The sequence below is a fragment of the Stegostoma tigrinum genome, chromosome 13 (genome assembly GCF_030684315.1).
Source record: "Stegostoma tigrinum isolate sSteTig4 chromosome 13, sSteTig4.hap1, whole genome shotgun sequence".
NCBI lineage: Eukaryota > Metazoa > Chordata > Chondrichthyes > Orectolobiformes > Stegostomatidae > Stegostoma > Stegostoma tigrinum.
Window position 1 is genome coordinate 75,729,225 of NC_081366.1, and position 19,211 is coordinate 75,748,435.

General features: G+C 42.9%; 1 protein-coding gene across 1 annotated transcript; it reads right to left on the bottom strand.

Annotated features, from left to right (window-relative positions):
- Nucleotides 1-529: 529 nt before the first annotated feature.
- Nucleotides 530-17,874, bottom strand: LOC125458239 (transmembrane emp24 domain-containing protein 9-like). The gene is made up of 5 exons (XM_048543327.2): nt 17,693-17,874; nt 9,185-9,285; nt 7,526-7,651; nt 5,307-5,453; nt 530-4,455 (listed from the first exon to the last, which is right to left on the bottom strand). Exons 1-5 carry the CDS (start codon nt 17,829-17,831, stop codon nt 4,306-4,308), a joined length of 663 nt encoding a protein of 220 aa, XP_048399284.1. The 5' UTR covers nt 17,832-17,874; the 3' UTR covers nt 530-4,305.
- Nucleotides 17,875-19,211: the final 1,337 nt, after the last annotated feature.

Here is a 19,211-nt window from a genome sequence, read left to right on the forward strand (position 1 = left end):
TAAGGGGGAGAAGAAATTAGGGATAGCCCTGACAGTGACGTCTATGTTCCAAACAAATGAACAAAACCTGCCCAACAGTTCCGATTTTCTTTTGGTTCCAAGGTCGAGCAGCAGGTGCTGAGGAACTAAACCAATTCCAGTTTCAGTTCCAGCACTAGCATTGAGATTTATGCTAACATTTAAAATTGTGTATGAATCATACAAGCATACAGAAATAAATTAAGATTTTTCCGATTTATATATGCCAAACCTGACAACTGACCTTCCTCCCCGAAACTAGAGTTAAATTTCGGCCCAATCGAGGCACTCAAAGTCACATATAGCAATATGAAAAAATATTTTGCCAGCAGATGACAAAAAAAGGGACTCAGGAACATCCAACATCACTTCCTGATGGGAGCAACGTTGGTGTTAAGGGGTGCATCTTGCATTAACTTTATGACCACCATACTAAACTGCTCTGGTTAAGCTAACATTCTGGAGCACATTGGAAAAACTGGACTCTACAGGAACACACAGAACAATGAAGGATAGATATATGAACACGTTTATTAAAACTTTTAAGTGAAAAATAAAATCAATTTAAAAATGATTTACAAATCCATCTTGTTTTTTTCTTAAAAAAAGAGCAATCAGATACAGCGATTTGGACTATACCATTTAAATACTGAACAGATGTCTAAATCAAAGTGCAGTCAGCTCCAGAAATTCAGACAATTTTCACATGTCCACCTAGGTCTAACTGTTAGAGAGGATCCCTCAGCCAAACAGATGAAACCAGAACATTACCCACATCTACCCAAATTGTTCACTTCCAGTGTATTGAAATCAAATAATTCATTACTTTAAATTCGACAGACACAGATTTTCATTCTTCCCAGTTTTCTATCCACCACTCCCCCAAGGATCCACAAACCCTCAAAGCTCCCCACTACCTCAACAGATTAGTCTTTTTTCACGGACATATCAGGACAGCAAGGTTTAGAAAGCTGTTTATACTTGAGGGGTTTAAGGATGACCCAATTCCAGTCTCAACATCAACGTGCAGGGATTAATTGCTGGCCAGGTCAAAATGAGTAGAAATTTCTTTCCTCTCCTGCACGTTAACCCTCACTCCCTTGCCCAAAAGTGCTAAAGTCTCACACTACATCCCAGTTAGGGTCAGTGAGCTCCCCTATGATGAGAGATCTGATCTACAGTGCATGGTTCATATGATTCAGTATCTCAGCATTTTTATGCAGAGGGTGACAAAATAACACCTGACAAAGTAGCTTGATGGAATCACTGGGCTGCAATGTATTTTTGATTTACCACATGTAGAGAATCATTAAACCGAAGATTTTGTTTCCTGAAATTCAAATTATGCCATTTTGGTGGTTGCCAGCATGAGAAATAAGAAACTTTTCAAAAAAAAAGGTGGAAATAGTTTATTTCAAAAATGAGAACTTCTGAAAAATGGTCCAGGAACTTGTACATGACAGTTACTGCAAAACACAAGGGAACAAATCTCATGAAGCAACATAATCTCTACATAAAATGCATCAAGTTCCAAAAGAGAAAAGAAACTAAGAAGATGAAAAAAAAATGGAAAATGTTCACTTGAAAACAGGCAGAAATTTACAGTGAGGCACTATTTATTTTTTCAACATTGATATAAATCAGCGAATTGATTCTGGGGCATTCATACAACATATAGATGTCTTCACCTTGGTATCCAAGACCAAGTACCCATTTTCAATACAGCTGTCTTCATCCATGTTCGCAAGTGGACTAATTAAGATACTCAACAGTTTAGACTGATGGTTTCCAAGCATCGCACACACTCTCTCCCTCCACTTCAGCTTTGCAAACACTGTGCCCAGAGCCTTGCTAAAGGTGTGCTGCTACTTTCAAGGATATCTCTCACGTAAAAGATATCAGTGGTGCAAGTAATGGATTAAAGCAATAATATCCTGTCCTTTAGCGTAACATTGCCTCGAGTATGCACTTCACAATCCAGACAGCTCCTCTATATTTCCTTTTGAAAAGAATGTATGTAAAATCTTAAAGCACAAAAGCATCTTCCCTGGGAAATTAGTCAGCATAAAGTCTGCAACATAAGAACCCACTTTCCGATCAGATGGCTTGGTCAAAGCCAGCAGGAAACCCACTTTTTCAGACTTAGCCAGACACCTGAAATGAAACCTTTTTGTCACACAATGGCACACAACTCTGATTCCTGCCTCATGTTGAGAAAACTAGGCCTGTTAATCTTGAAAACATTAAGTGGAGAAGTGTAGACCTAATGGTGCATGTGAATTGGTACAGATCAAAACTCAAGAGGAGTCATAAAAATCCAGGGGAGAATAGGCCTCAGTTGACTGGATTAATAGCAATCGATTTGCCCAACCTAAATGGTATTTTTTTCAGAAAGAGGGGTGCCCAAGCAGTGAAAGTCATGTGTGATAGGTTATTGCCTTGAAAGAGAAGAAATCACACCTATTTATCATTCAAGTTTTTCAAACATCAGAACTCGATGACCAGGTTCAAACAACGGGTAACAGTTCAATCAAAAACAGAGAGCAAAAGTGGTCGGCTGTGATTAGATGAGCCTGATTTATCACACAAGCACAGCACGTGTTTGAAGCAGCGAATGAAGTAAAGAAACTGCCTGTTGAAGACGGGGCCATGGCCTCAGCTTTTAGAACAGTTTGTATGCGGAAAGCCATAATTCTGCCTTGAACAACCTGCCAACAAGTTACCAAGTTGCTGGCAGCAATGGATCATGAAGGTTTAAACTTCCAATATCGATGACCAAACCAGCAAGGCTGGATATCTGAGTAATGCAATCATCTTGGCTCCCCCTTCCAGCAGTTCAATGATGAGATGCCCTAAAGTGTAGAACTGTCAAACTCAGAAGGATGTCCTACATCATTAGTAGTACTTTGGTCTACTGGATTAATATGAACAGACCTAGACTCTGACATCCCAGCAGTTTCTTAGACTGCAAAACTTGGTGAATGCAACCCAATGGGGTCAAGCTCAAACAGTACTGTCACTAACAGTAGAACACAGCAATGGCCACACTCATTTTCCTACCCTAATAAAAATAAAGGAGATGGAGAAAAAGAAGCCCCGATCGATGTAATGAAATTTCCACCCAACCTCTATCCATCCAAAAAAAGCAGCAAAGTTCAAAACTCTAAAATAGTAACAATTTGAATGCAGTCAGATTGAGAACCCACCTCTGGGATCTACTCCTGCCAATGCACCATTCAATCACGGATACTCAGCAGTGACATGGTACAAGTATTTACAGCTGCCTCCAAGCAATCAAGATCAAGGGCAGCTGCATAAATGGAACACCAACCTTTTTCTAACCAAATCGAAACAGGACACCACCCTGCCCCAAACCCGACAGTAACATGTAAACAGTGGTTCCTACGTCCTTCACCTGCAATGACTGATATGACCAAAACCAATGCTTCCAATCACAAAAACAAACGAAGGTCAATAAATTATAGTGCTGAGAACATTACGAGAAAATCAGAGCACTTGCTTGCTCTGAAGAGTCATTCAATAACAACCAGAGATTTAGAAATAATTAACTCTTGCTTAGCCTTTCCTTAATGACTAAGTAAAGCATTACTCACACTTCCATGATCACATCTGGCTATGTCGAGGCTGCCCTGCACAATTTTTAAGGATGGCTCAAATGAAAAATGTCACACAAAAGCTGGACTAATTAAGTCTTAGAAACAAGTTCACAGGACATTGTTTGGTAATTAGTTTCAAAAATGTTAAGATTAGCCAATGGATGTTTGAACAGCTCAATCATTGATTGGGCATGGAATACAGACTTTAGCACACTTAAATACTGCCTAACTCCACTTTGAACACTATTACTGAAGCATTCAGAGCTTTGGTGTGATGAGAAGAAAACTGATTGACAATGGCTTAACAAGATATGGGGTAAAAGAGGCAACAAAGCAGTCAACTCAATTTGGACACAGCTGCCTTTTTAAACAGTGAAGGCACCTTTCCAGAAACACACCCGGCAAATACATTATCCATTGCGTGATAAACTCCATTTGGAAAGAAAACTTTGCATTTACACAGCATATTTCAAAATCTCAGGATACCCCAAAGCACTTTACAGCCACTGTTTTGTAGGAAGCACTGCATATCATGGAAGTTGGGTAGGGGGAAGAAACTGGATAAAATCCGACGAGCCAGGGCTTGAACTGTGTAATTGAAAATGTGCTTTTGGCTAGTCAGCCTTCTCTGTATTTAAACCAATCAAGCACAGGTCATCGTGATCATGGCCTATACCAGTTTCTTGGCTTCAAAGAAGCTTTTCAGATGCCTCATCTGCCAGATCCCAGTCAGAATGAGGATCAGTGTTTGCACAATGGACCACCATAGGACTCGCTGGTTAGTGCTCTCACTGGTCACCCTGAAACGCTCCTCACGATACTGGAACAGAAAATAAAATTTAGGATATCCATATCTCTTGCAATAGTCATTACTTTTCACCCATGCTACATAAACAACTTGCTCTGCTGTCTCTCCACAGACCCAGCCAAACCTGCTGAGTTTTCTGTTTTCATTAAATGTTTTGTTAAACAAAACAGCACACTGGTGGCTCACTGGTTAGCACTGCTGCCTCACAGCACCAGGAACCCAGGTTTGATTCCACTCTCAAGCAACACTGCTTGGAGTTTGCACATTCTCCTTGTGTCTGTGCAGGACCCCTCCAGGTGCTCTGGTCCCCTCACACAGTCCAAAGATGTGCAGGTTAGGGGGATTGGCCATGCTAAATTGCTCAGTGTCCAGGGATGTGTAGGCTAGGTGCATTAGCCATGGGAAATGCAGGGTTACATGGACAGGGTAGGGGGGTGGGTCTGGGTGGGATGCTCTTTGGAGTGTCTGTATGGACTTGATGGGCCAAATGGCCTGCTTCCACACTATAGGGATTCTTTGCTAATCAATAGCAGTTAAACAGTAACTAGACATTTGAGCCCCACAGCAACAATTTCAAAAAGTACAGAGTGCAGTACTAAGCTCAACTTATTGACATGACTTTTTTGACTAGTTTTACTGCTGCATCTAACCCACATACATGTGCCTGATTTCTTATTTATTAGCGTTTTAAGTTTCCATCCCCCTTACTTACAGTAATTCCCTCATTTTCTATTTTGGTCAGTCCTATCCATCTCCCCGGCAATTATATTCCCCCCAATTCATTTATCCCAAAAGCTTTGTCCTTACCTCCCACCTACACAAACAGGTGAACCCTAGATATCCTTCCCACTATCCTCACTTACCCGCTGGTAGTTCTGCTCTTTCTGGATTTGTTCCACCTGTTCAATGAGTTGCCTGACACGGAGTTGGAGCTCTGACAGCTTGTCCTTTGCTGCGATCTCAACATAATCATTGGCATGTTCACCAACCTGGATGTCCAAGTGAACCCGCTGCAGGTAGAAAATTCATTACCCAATGCACAATAACTTAGATGCTCAACTAAATCAGGGAGCATCCTGATCTATATGAGTTAACATTAATATAAAGGTATTCAGACAGGACCACAAGGCTACATTTCAATGCTCCTTTAATTAATAGTGTTCAACAGTGCTCTTTTAAACAATGGATTGGGATTAAAAAGGGGTGTGCAAGAAGGTTACAGTCACACTGGCAAAAGAAAGGACTGGCTCTTAAGCCTACAGCTGAAATACTACAAAAAGAACATGGAAATGTTCAATATGAATGTCAAGAGCTGGTCAAACAAATCCAGATTCATTTATGATCATCAGCCTGATAATTTTCTTTCTACTTTCTCCTCTCACTTCAAACTAAAAGCAAACCCATAAGAAACATTTCATACCTTGGGCAAACATCTTAAACCAAAGAACGTTAATTTTTTTCTTAAAAGCTAGCTAAATTGTGGCTGTGAATTACAGGAAACATGACGCTGTTAGATAATGTTTCAAATTAGCTTATCTGGCAATCAAATATGGTCAGCAGAATACTTCCATTTTTTAAATACCTCAAGGGATCAACAGCCCCTTTATCCCCACTGTATAAGACTTTTCAATGTAATAGGCAATGTATCTAAAGTAATATCACGTTATCACTCCCAGCACAGTTCAGGAAATCCAAATAGTGAGGACGAGGTGAATGATGCAGAACTAAAATTAAAAAGTTAACACTAACATATTTGTTGGATCTTTGATATGATTAAAGTATGAACGGAATTCATTTCAACAGAAAGGAAAGCAATGAAATTCACTAACATTCTTTCCCCATAACTACATTAAAATCAGAACAAATCTTATTCATTAAAAGACAAAAAGGAAAAATAAGCAAAATCTACTTACAAGGAGAAAGTTATACTAAAGAACCTTAGCGAAACCACACTCTCAATAATGTGTATAGATCTAGACCATGTTATAAAAAGGCATTTGAAAAGGATAGTTTCTGGGATACTAAAACTGAGAGGTTATAACCGTCTTGAAAGACTAAACAGGCTGAGGCTCTTTTCTCTATTCAAAACTAAGAGGTAGTCTAAAAAATGCTGAAAATTGTAACTTGGTTTAATCCAGTAGTTGCAGAAAAGTTGGTTCCACTTGTAAAAGACTCCAAAACTAAGTGCTGTAATGTAAGGTAATCACTAATTTGGGAATACCGTTTGGGAATACAGGAGAAAATTGCTTACTGGAGAAATTATTAGAACATGAATTTGGTCAATGGGATTGGATGACGTTTTCTTTTCCCATTCATTCACAGGGTGAGGGTATCAATGGTTAGGCCAGCATTTATTGCCTTTCCCAATTGCCCACAGAGCAGTTAAGGGTCAACCACTTAGCTGAGAGTTTGGAGTCACGTGTAATTCAGATGATTCGGTTAGGACGGCAGTGTGAATGTCATGTCTCTAAAGAACATTAGTGAACCAGGTGGATTTTCCTGACAACAACAGATTTATGGTGATGTGGAGACAGTAAGGACTGTAGATGCTGGAAGCCAGAGCCAACGTGAAGCTGGAAAAGTACAGCAGGGCAGACAGTATCCGAGCAGCAAGAAAGTCAATGTTTCGGGCCAAAACCCTTTGTCGTCAGGAGTCCCAATGAAGGGGAGGTCTCCTGACGAAGGGTTTCGGCCTGAAAAGTTGACTTTCCTGCTCCTCGGATACTGTCCGACCTGCTGTGCTTTTCCAGCTTCACACTTATTGATAATGGATTTCTGGTTAACATTAGAGTCGGAATTCCAGATTTTAACTGAATTCAAATTCAACCATCTGCTGCAGCAGGTTTCGAAACAGGTTCCCATAACATTACCTGGATCTCTGGATTAACAGTCCAGTGATAACACCACTCGGCCGTTGCCTCCCCAATACAGGATGGAAAGAGGCTCAGCAAAGACCACTTGGGTAAAATGACTACTCTCTACATTGCAAATTTGATGTAAAGTTTTCATAATCAATATCCATTACAGATTTTATGCTTCTTTCCCAAAGACACTGTTTCAGTCTTAGAAATTCTTTCCTTACCAGCATTCCTGATGCAAAGAGAGAGAGTTTGGTGGAATTGGAGTGTAGGCAAATCTGGTGCTCTCCTGGAATATGGGAGGTAAATGTGAATCTTCCCTCAGAAGCATACTGCCTTGACAGAATGACCTACACAGCAAAAGACAAACATGAAAACATTAGTTCTGTATTTGATATTAGCTACATTTTTTTATACCTTAATCTGCAGACGTGTCTACAATCTTTTATTGGCTTTTAGAATCATCTCCGGACAAATGCGTAATAATTGCAAAACATTCTGAGAACTATAGACAGTCAGGGTTATAGAAACAGCTTCATACCCCTTTCATTAAAAGACAGTGCCAAGGCAGACTTGCAGATTCAGAAAACATTTTTAAAAATATATATTTCTTCAGAGGATGCGAGTGTCACTATGAGACCAGTTCTTACTGGCCTTCCCTAAGTGAACTTGAGGTGATGTTAAGTGCCTTTTCTTTAACTGCTGTAGTCCATGCATTTTAGGCATAGCCACAGTGCATTTAGGGAAGTGAGTTCTAGGGACTAATCCTTGCAACAAAGGAGCAGCAATACAGAACCAGGTCAGGATCGTGCGCAATTTGAAAGGCGGTTGTCTTCCCAAAAGCTCTCTGCCCTTGTTCTTCTCAATAGTAGCATTTGCAGGTTTAGAATGTGCCAAGGGAGCATAAAGGCAAGGAGCAGGGATAGGCCTTTCAGCCCCTCGAGTCTATTGCACCATTTAGTAAGATCACAGAGTACTCCATGCTCCTGCCTACCCATGATGACCATTCACCTTCCTTATCAAGAATTTATCTACCTCTGTCTTCAAAACATTAAAAAAAAACACTGCATCTTTAGGGAAAGCATGTTCCAAAGACTCATGACACTTAAATTTTCACCTCATCCATGTCTTAAATGGACGACCCCTTATTTTTTAAGCAGTGACCATGACTGCCAGGTCTAAGTTTAAATCACTAATGAATTGCTGCAATGCATCTTGTACATGCAGCAGGCTGCTGCCATTGTGCACTGATGGTAACAGAATGTGTGATGTGATGGATCAAGTACCAATCAACAAGGCTACTTTGCCCTGAATGGTATTTAACGTGTGTTGTTGAAGTTGCATGTGATTGGGCAAGTGGGGAACATTCCATCTCTCTCCTGTTCACTGTCTTTAGCCAGTGGACAGGCTCTACAGAACTCCCAGCTGCTGTCCCACTCTTACACTTAGGGTACTTATATATTGATGCCTCTACGTTTTTGGTCATTGGTATGATGTTGACATTTGGGAATTCAATAAAGGGAATACTCACACAGGTATGATTTTCAACAATTTCACCTTTGGTCTGCCAGCGTGAACATTACACCACACACTCTGTAGTGACAAAAACCATCATAGGGATACAAATACTGTTTAGCTAAGCTTCTACTTCCAGAAGTAATACAGCAAAGGGAAACTTCCCCGCCAATTTTATCCTGAGTCAAACTGAGCTCTGAATGAAATCAGGTAAAAAATACACAATTTCCCAACACACTCATTTACACAAGCACAACATTTGTTTAAAAAGTGATTTAGTTGAGAAATAAAATCTCAAAGTCATTAGATAGTGCGCTTGAAGTGAGCAAATAAGCAGGCCTGGATCTCTGAACTTGATTATGTTGTACCTTTTCATCGGGATCCTTCACTTCAACAAACATTCCTAGTCCTGGAGGAGAAGGCAGGTACTCCTCCCTCTGTTTGTCATACATCAGTGTTTTATAATTACCTAAAAACAAGAGAAATTGATTAATTCCATTAATTTCTAAATAACAATTGGTCAATGGCAAATTGTCAAATAAATCAAGATGCAAGACAGTGCACCTTGCTTAAACAAGCCCCTGCCTCATAAATATAAACAGCAAGTGCAGAAGAAACTCAGCAAGTCTAGCAGCAATACATGGTGAAAATCAGAGTTTCAAGTCATAACCTTGTTAGTGTAAATGGTTAAAAAGCATGACCTTTACACCAACATCCAATACAAGTCTATTTGGGAAGGAGGGATGTGGAACTTGAAACATTTATAACAAATACTTTGGCTCCAGGCCACACATTGGTCACTAAGAATGGCTCAGCAGCACCATTACTCGATGAGCCCTGAAGGACAAAGCTGCCAGGCCGGGCCAGTGATTGGTGTTAAGGGAATTAATGAGGAAAACCTACCTGGCCAAGTCCTCTCTAAGCTACAAGCTGCAAATCCATTCATAGCTGAATAGGTGTGACCACACAGTCCTTCTCATCACATCTACATACTGAGCACATCCTCCACGACATCATGTGGCACTACCACTCTTCTGGTTGTGATAGATTTCAATGAATTCAGCAATCATACAGCACAGAAACACACTCTTCAGCCTAACTCATCCATACCAACCAGGTTTCCTGAACTGAATTAGTCCCATTTGCCTCATTTCGCCCTATTCCTCTAAACTTTTCCCACCACATACCTGTACAAATATTTTTTGAATGTTGTGATTGTACTTCCCTTTACCACTTCCTCTGACAGTTTGTTCCACATAAAGACAACCCTGCATGAAAACGTTGGCCCTCAGATCCCTTCTAAATCTTTCCCCACTCACCTTAATGGTACAGCCTCTAGTTTTCAACTCCCCTACCCTGGGGAACGGACCTTGGCTATTCTACTTATCTGTGCTCCTCACGATTTCATAAACCTCTATCAGGTCACTCCTCAGCCTTCTATGCTCTCTGCATCTCATGTGATCTAACCTCATCAACCAGTCTACCGTGCAGAATCTTGTCGAAGGCCTTGCTAAAGTCCATGTGGACAACATCTACCACTCTGCCCTCATCTCTCTTTCTGGTCACCTCTTAAACACTCAAACTTAATTCTTAAATAATGACACATCACTGTAGACTTGCTCGCCGAGCTAGTGTGTTTGTTGCAGATGTTTTGTCACCCTGCTAGGTAACATCATCAGTGTGCCTCCAGTGAAGCATGTGTGTTCTGTCCCACTTGTTATTCATATGCCTCTGTTTGCTGTGGAGGTTAGCATCACTTCCGGTTCTGTTCTCCAGTGATTTGTATGTCTGTTCCAGTTCAGCATGTCATTGATGGAGTTCTGGTTAGAATGCCATTCCTGGAGGCCTGGCATTCCAACCAGAACTCCATCAACAAACACAGTGAACTGGACCCAACATACAAAGCAGTGAAGAACAGAACCAGAAGTGATGCCAACTACCTCTGCCAACTGAGGGATATAAATAAGCAGGACAGAACACCAACGCTTCACTGGAGGCGCACTGACAATGTTACCTGCAGCTAAATGTCTGCAATCAAACACACCAGCTCAGCAGGCAAGTCTACAACCTGATCCACAACCCAAGCTACAAATCGTCTCAAGAACTTTATTGGCACATCATTAGCCAGTCTCCAGTCTTCCGTCAGTTCACCCGTGGCTGTTGATGATACAAATATCTCTGCTGGGGCCCCTGCAATTTCTTCCCTACCTTCTCACAACGTCCTGGGACACAATTGGTCAGGTCCAGGGGATTTAGCTACACTTATGTGTTTAATACCTCCAGCGCTTCCTCTTCGGTCACGTGAACTCTTTTCAAGGAATTGCTATTAAAGAGGGGAGGCGACGGCCTAGTGGTATTATCGCTGGACTGTTATTCCAGAAGCCCAGATAATATTCTGGGAACCCAGGTTCAAATCCTGCTATGGCAGCTGGTGGAATTTGAATTCAATAAATATTTGGAACTGACAGTCTAATGGTGACCACGAATCCATTGTCGATTGTTAGAAAAACCCATCTGGTTCGCTACTGCCCTTTAAAGGAAGGAAACTGCCATCCTTACCTGGTCTGGCCTACATGTGACTCCAGACCCACAGCAATGTGGTTGACTCTGAACTGCCCTCTGGGCATTAAGCATGAGCAATAAATGCTGCCTGACCAACAACACCCTCACCCCATGAATGAATAAAGAAACAAGTTTATTGCGCCAAGTTCCCAAATTATCATGTCTTTCTCCACAGTAAATATTGATGCAATACAGACAGCCTCACTGATCTTTAAAGGGACTCCCTAGTTACTCTTTTGCCCTAACTGCATTTGCAGATTCTCTTTGCATTCTCTAACTATATCTGCCAAAGCTATCTTTTGTCTTCTTTTTTTGCCCACCTGATTTCCCTCTTAACTGTACTCCTACACCCACTGTATCTTCAAGGGATTCATTTGATCCCAGCTGTCTATACCTAGCATAGATCTGCTTCTTCTTTACTAGACTTTTAATATCTCTAATTATCCAGTGCTCCCTACACCCGCCAGCCTTGCCCATCATACAAACAGGAACATGCTGTCCCTAAACTTTCATTATATCACTTTTGAAAATCTCTTACTTGCCAGCTGTTCCTTTACCTGCGAACAGCCTCCCCCAGTCAACATTTGAAAGTTCCTATCCAGTATCAAAATTGACCTTGCCCAATTTATAACTTTAAAGTGTGGAATATGCCTATCCTTCTCCATACTTACTTTAAAACTAATAGAATTATGGTTGCTGGTCCCAAAGTGCTCCCCCATTGACACCTCAGTCACCCCATCTTATTTCCCAAGTGGAGGTTGAATTTTGCTTCTTCTCTAGTCGGGCCATCTACATATTGATTGAGAAACTTTTCTTGAACACACAAAGCCCTCTCAATCCAAGCCCTTAACACCACGGCAAGCTCAGTCTATGTTTGGAAAGTTAACATCCCCTGCTAATACAACCCTCAAATTCTCACAGCTATCTGTGATCTCCCTGCATATTTGCTCCTCACTTTCCTGCTGACTACCAGGGCCGACTGTACAAACCCATCATAGTGATCACCCCCATCTCATTACTCAGCCCACCCATATGCTTCACTGGATGACGCCCATGAATATCCTGAGTACTGCCATGATTTTTCCCTAATCAAAAACACTCCTCCTCATCCTCTCTTGCCTACCCTGCTATCCTTCCTATAGCATTTGCGCCCCAGAACATCGTGCTGCCAGGCCTGTCCCTCCCCGTCATGTTTCTGTAATTGCTAGATATCGCAGTCCTGTGTTCTCATCCGTGCACTGAGTTAACTTGCTTTACCTGTCAGGCTTCTTGCATTGAAATAAGGCAGTTTAATTCATTAATCTTTCCTCATTGCCTACCACGCTCTTGTCTCCCTCGTCCTTTTAACTTGCTCTCTTCTGTACCCACCTCAACCTCCTTTCTTGTCTGACTACTGCTTAAAGACCCAACCCACTGCCAAATTAGTTTAATCCCTCCCCAGTAACTTTTACAAACCTCCCTGTCAGGCTATTAGTCCCCTCCAGTTCAGGTGCAACTTGTCTCTCTTGTACAGGTTACTTCTCCTTCAGAAGAAATTCCAGTGATCCAACAATCTGAATTCCTATCCCCTGCAGCAGCTCCTCAGCCATGCATTCATATGTCCTATCCCCCTATTCTGACTCTCGCTAAAGTGTGGCACTGGGAGTAATCTAGAGATTACAAACCTTGAGGTTGTGCTTTTTAACCTGCCCAACTCCCTGTATTCACTCTACAAGACCTCATTCCTTTTCCTACCTACATCATCGATGCCAAGGTGTACAACGACCTCCAGCTGACCTTTGAGAATTTGCTGCAATTGCTCAGAGACATCCTTGACCCTGGCAGCAAGGAGGCAACTTACCAGCCTCAAATCTCACTCGCGACTGCAGAAACACGTGCCCCCGGCCTAGGGTGTCCCTACCACAATTGCTCACTTGGTCTTTGCCATGCCCTGATTTATAGCAGAGCCAGTCATGGTATCTAAGACTTGGTTGCTGCTGCTATTTTCCCCTGAAAGGCTACTGACTGTACTTACAGTGCAACCACCTCCCTGAAGCTACCGATCACACACACTTCCTCCTACATGCTCCTCAGTGCTTCCAATTACTGTTCCAACCAATCCATGCAGTCTGAGAGAAGCTGCAGCCAGACACTCTTCCTGCAGATATAGTCACCAGGGTCATTAGACAGCTTCCTGATCTCCCACATCTGACAGGAGGAACATACCACTCCACTCACTGCCTCCTCTGCCCCTTTAATCACGAGCAGACTTGGGGAGAAACGAAGGTCTGACCTTACCTTCACCTTGCTGCTGCTTCCTCTCAACAAAGCCCGATATTCACTGAGGCCCACTCTTAATCTAGCCAGCAGCATCTCAATCACAAAGCATCGCCTTGCAAAAACAAGCCAGAACAAGACAAAAACTTCTCCCTCCCACACTTAGCTCAACTCCCAGTGTTTGTACACTGTCGCACTCTTTTGCCAGCCCATAAAACAGGTATATACAAGACAGTGTGGGTCATCAGCAGAAGGGCATCAGATACATGTTAAGGCAAGACCTCCAAGTTTATCTCCAAGCCATCCAAACATGGAATTGCAACACTGTCTTCACTGATGTGTGATCAAAACCCTGGCACTCACTTTCCAGCAACATCAGTGTACCTGCACCTCATGGACTACAGCGATTGGAGGCAGCACACCACTTTCATGAAGGCAATTCATTGTTCAGGAGATCAGATAACTAGGCCCAAACATGAAGCTAAACCAAAAACTTTCTGCTCTGCATGCAGCAGTTAGTGGTTTCATCTGCCACATACCTGAAGAGCTGAGTATCTCATTTTCCTTCTAATAAATCCTGCATCTCTGTTGAGGGGTGTGCAGAGGTCTTCTGCAAGCATAACTACTTTCTTTAGCATTGGGCCTAAACAGCACAGTGCTCTTCGAAATACTGTACATAAAAAACAGGATGCTGACCCAGAGTTGATAAGTAGCTCTAAAGAAATCATTATCCCGTTTGTAATTTTGATGAAGAATTGCTGCAAACTGATGCAACACAGTGCAAGACTTAGATCTAAACATTCCTCTAGAAGACCTACAACTCTCAAAAACAGCACAATCTACAGACTCTTTTAAGAAAAACATCCTAGAAATTTTGGAAATTCTTACACATGAGAAGGTTTGCCCAACCTTGCATAATGTCAGGGACTACATGGAGAACAAAATGCACTGAGGAAGATGCAGTCTGCACAGCAGAAAAATGCCATATCAACAAGTTACAGAACATTATAGAAGTGGCAAAAGGAAGTGGTTCACTGAAAGAGAAAAGACATACTTAGCAACTGGTTGAGACTGTGACTAAAACAAATTCTGACTAAACTGAAAGATAATTGACCTAAAGGATTTGGTCATTATCATACAATGGGCGCTTTCTGCTTTCCCCTTTATAAATACAGCGATTACACCTCAATAAAAAAATCTTTAAATGGATGAAAACCAACTTTTGTCAAGATGCCATGAAAAGTGTCACAGAATTGCAAGTCTTTCCATTTGCAAAACGAAAGATTACAAAGTGGCACACAAAACGGAGCATCATCAGAACAACCACGCTAGTATGCTCCACACACAAGGTAATCTGCAGAACACCAACAAAACTATTGGTTAATGGAGCGCCACCTCTCATGGAAAAGACTTCCACTCTCCTCTTCTGAACCCTTCTTTTCCAAAAATATTGATTCGTTCCCTTCACCCTCTCACTAAAAGAGAATTTTATCTAAAATAAAAATCAAGCAATTTTTAGAGCTTTGCTGAGGAGTCTTTCTGTCCATTTAAGACCAATGCATTTTGAAGGGAGAGCAAATCCCAAAGTGACTATTTTTAATGCAAACTGGATCAAAGTGTCAGTTTTTTTCCAGTATATCTGAAGTCAAGCACTGATGATTGATGAAGTCAATTTACAGCTCTGAAATATGGAAAAAGGGCTGCATTAACCAATGGACAAGTAATGTGGTCTTATTCATCGCTCCTAAATGACACCAATGCAAGTGCCACGGACAAATTTATGGCGTGAGATTGAAGTAGCACATTAATGAACTTAAAATGGTACTGTTTCACCAAGTAGCACAGGCTGAAGGGTCCAGCACTGAATTTCACTATTCTTAAAAATTCTTTCATTTGGATGTGGACAGTGACAAAGCCAGAATTTACTGCCCATCCCAAAACATCCCTGAGCTCAGTGGTTTGATATGCCAACTCAAAAGAACAGTTAAAAGCCAACCACATGGCAGGATTAGGAATTACATATGGGCCAGACCTGGTAAGAGTGGCACATTTCCATCCCTAAAGGGCATCAGAGAACCAGATAGATTTTAACACAAGGAAAACTTGCACAGCCAGCCACAAACAGGCTTCAAACTGGTGGATTGCGAAATCCTCTCACAGCAAGGGGGTGAGGCACGAGACAGAACTGCCACAAAAATAGAACCTTGATGGCCAGAAGTTCTGGTCAAAAGTCTGGTAAGAAAAGGGACCAAAAAAAAGCTAGAGTGTTTGGGTAGCGTGGATTAAAACTAATAAGATAAGTACAGTGACAGTTCCAAATGGGGCAGACGTAACTTTGCCACTCTGCAGAAATAAATCTTAGCATTTTAAAATAAAAGTATGTAGTAGGGCTATAGATGAGTTTAAGAGTAAATGGAGGGGAGAAGACAGAAGGTTAGCACGGACAGTACTGCAATCACATCTGCAGGTGACAAAAACTTGCAAGCAATGGGCAGAAAAACTAAGTTGCTGGAAAAGCTCAGCCAGACACCAAAGATGATGGTGAAAAACTGTCTCATACTTGGATCCATTTGTTCAACAACCCTCGACAAGTACTTCTTGTTCAGTATTTCTAAGACTGCATGCAGGAGTGTTATTGAATAATTTGAGTGTCACTCAGAGACAACAGTGACTCCGCAATAAAAACTGCACATTTTGACTGCTGTAAACCAACAGATCCCACCTTTGTGGCCACCAGAACCACACCCTGATCCCTCCTCTCATGTTCACTTTCCCATCACTCAATTCAAAAACACTCCCAGCCTGCATCCCTGGCCCACACAAACTGCCTTGTTCTATTCAAGAATGGGTCACCCTGCCATGAACATCCATGCATTAAAAAAGGAACAACGCAAATACTTACACTGTACTACCAGTCCATCGAAGTACAAACTGAACTATTACAGTAAGCTTCTTTAAAAAATATTAATTCACAGCAACTCATTCAAGGAAGCTCAATGCAGAAGGCTATTGACGCCACCAATCATTATGATCCAATTACAGAAAGGAGGAGTGTGGATGCTGGAAATTACAATTTGTTCTGGAGAAGAGTCACTGGATTTGACAAATTAACACTGCTGCCTGACCTGAGTTTTATTTCTTCCCCAACAATTTGTTTTTGAATCCTACTACAGACCCTACTTTGGTTCAGCAAATCACCACACAAAAAACAAAAGCCAATCTCCCAACCCTCACCCTCTCTCTTCCCCCGTCCCCCCACCCACATTGACCTTGAAGGTGCAGCCAGTTACCTGGCATTAACAGGCACCCACGGTTCTGATGCAAGTGTAGTCAGGGCAGAAACCGGAGTCATTGAACTGCACAGCTCGGAAACAGGCCCTTCGGTCTAACTTAACCATGTCAACCAGACATTCTACATTGATCTAGTCCCTTCTGCCAACATTTGGCCTATATTCCTCTAAACTCTTCCTATTCAGCGTACCATTCCAGATGCCTTTTAAATGCTGTAATTGTACCAGCCTCCACCATTTCCTCTGGCAGCACATTCCAAACACACATCACCCCCTGAGTGAAAAAGTTACCCCCTAGGTCACTTGAAAATCTTTCGCCTCCCACCTTAAAACCTACTCCTTCTAGTTTTGGACACACCCACCCTGGGGAAAAAAGACCATGGCTACTGAACCCTCTCTGCGCCCCTCATGACTTTTTACACCCCTGTAAGGTCGCCCCCTCAGCCTCCGACGCTCCAGGGAAAATAACCCCAGGCTATTCAGCCCCTTCCCTCCAGGTCAACCCCTCCAACCCTGGCAACACACTGTTAAATCCTGCAGGAACAGAAACAGCTGCAGCAAGAGAGCAGAGTTAACGCTTCAGGACCAATGTCTTTTCTTCAGAGCAGGTTCTGATTTCCAGTATTCGCAGTGTTTCCACGCCCCATACCCCGCAGTTGGATCTGAGGGACTGCTGACAGGGTTAGGGTTCTAGGCCAAGCCCCTAACCTTGCCTGGTACGTGTCACTCCGATTCCATATTAAGGCACAGACTCTCCATTCCGCTTACCGATGACCATGGTCTCGTCGGGTATCTCCTCAATGAAGCATTTCTTCTCGGTCTCGCCGATGTGGAAGTAAAGGCCAGAACATAACGTGGCCACCAACTGCAGCACCGTCAAACCCCGCAGCCACTCACCCACCGCCATCTTAGACCAGGCCCGCTCACTGCACTGCGCCGCGCCTGCGCATCACGGCCCCCCCAGCGGGCGTGGGGAGAAGGTGCGCCTGCGCCCAACCGGCAGCGCGACGCCGCATCAGCAGTGAGCACGCGTGTGGCCGGCAGCCGGTGGGGAACGCTGCGCCCATGTTGCCTGGCCGTCCTCGCCGGCGGAAAACCGGCCGACAACGCGCATGCGCGCAGCGGAGGCCTGCCCGTCGCCACCACGCATGCGGTCATCGCAGTGCCACGTACTCCTTACCTTGTCGCCTCTGATTGGACGGCTGCTCACGACCTCCGGTGACAGGTGCATCCTCACCGCCGTGGCTTCGCGGATTGGTCAGGGGCACGTCCTTCGTTGTGATTGGCTATCAGTGCCGGACGCTTTGTCGCCCCCTCCGGGTGGATGGGGGTAAGTTCAGGGACATGGTCAATCCAAAAGAGAAGGTTTCTCCATTGGAATAGCTACTTGTCAATAGAAGGAATTAACTTTGATTCTCAGAGGCTGAAGTGGGTTCGTCCTTGTTAGCAACCACATACACAATACAAAAAACTCGAGAAAAAAGAAACGAAAGAACTGTGGGCCCTGGAAATCTGAAAGAAAAACAGAAATTGCTGAGGAAGATGACTCAACAGGGTCTGGCTGTATCTGAGCATAAAATCATACAGTTATTGGGTCATCCAGCATGAAAACACACCCTTCAGCCCAACCAGTCCATATTAACCATAATGGGTGGCAAGATGGTGGCAAAGCTGCCTCACATTGCCAGGGGCCCAAGTTCAAGCCCACCCTTTAGTGACCGTGTAGAGTTTTCCCTGGGATGGCTCTCACAGCCCAAAGATGTGCAGGTTTATGTGGATTGGTCTCAGGAGATGCAGGGTTATGGGGCTGGGATGCCGTTGAGAGGGTTGGTGTGGACTTGATGGGTCGAACGGCCTGCTTCCGCACACTGCATGGATTCTATCATATTCCCAAACTAAACAAGTCCCACCTGCCTGTGCTTGGCCCAAATCTCAACATGACGTTCCAACTCCTATACTATGGGCAATGAAGGCAAGCGTTCTAAATACCTTCTTAAACATCCTGTCTCGTGAGAGAAGCAGAGTCAGCATTTCAGGTTCAGAGACCTATCCTCAGAATGTTCTGGAGAAGGGTCACTGGATTGGAAACATTAACTCTGTTTTCTGCACACATATGCTGCCAGACCAGCAGAGGTTTTCTAGCACTTTCTGCTTTTGTGACAAAGAACTGGACATCTGAAACAGATAAAGTCATAAATTGCTGGAGAAACGCAACAAGTCTGGCAGCATCTGTAATGAGAAAATGGAGTTAATGTTACCAGCCCAGTGAGCTTTCTTCAGGACTTGA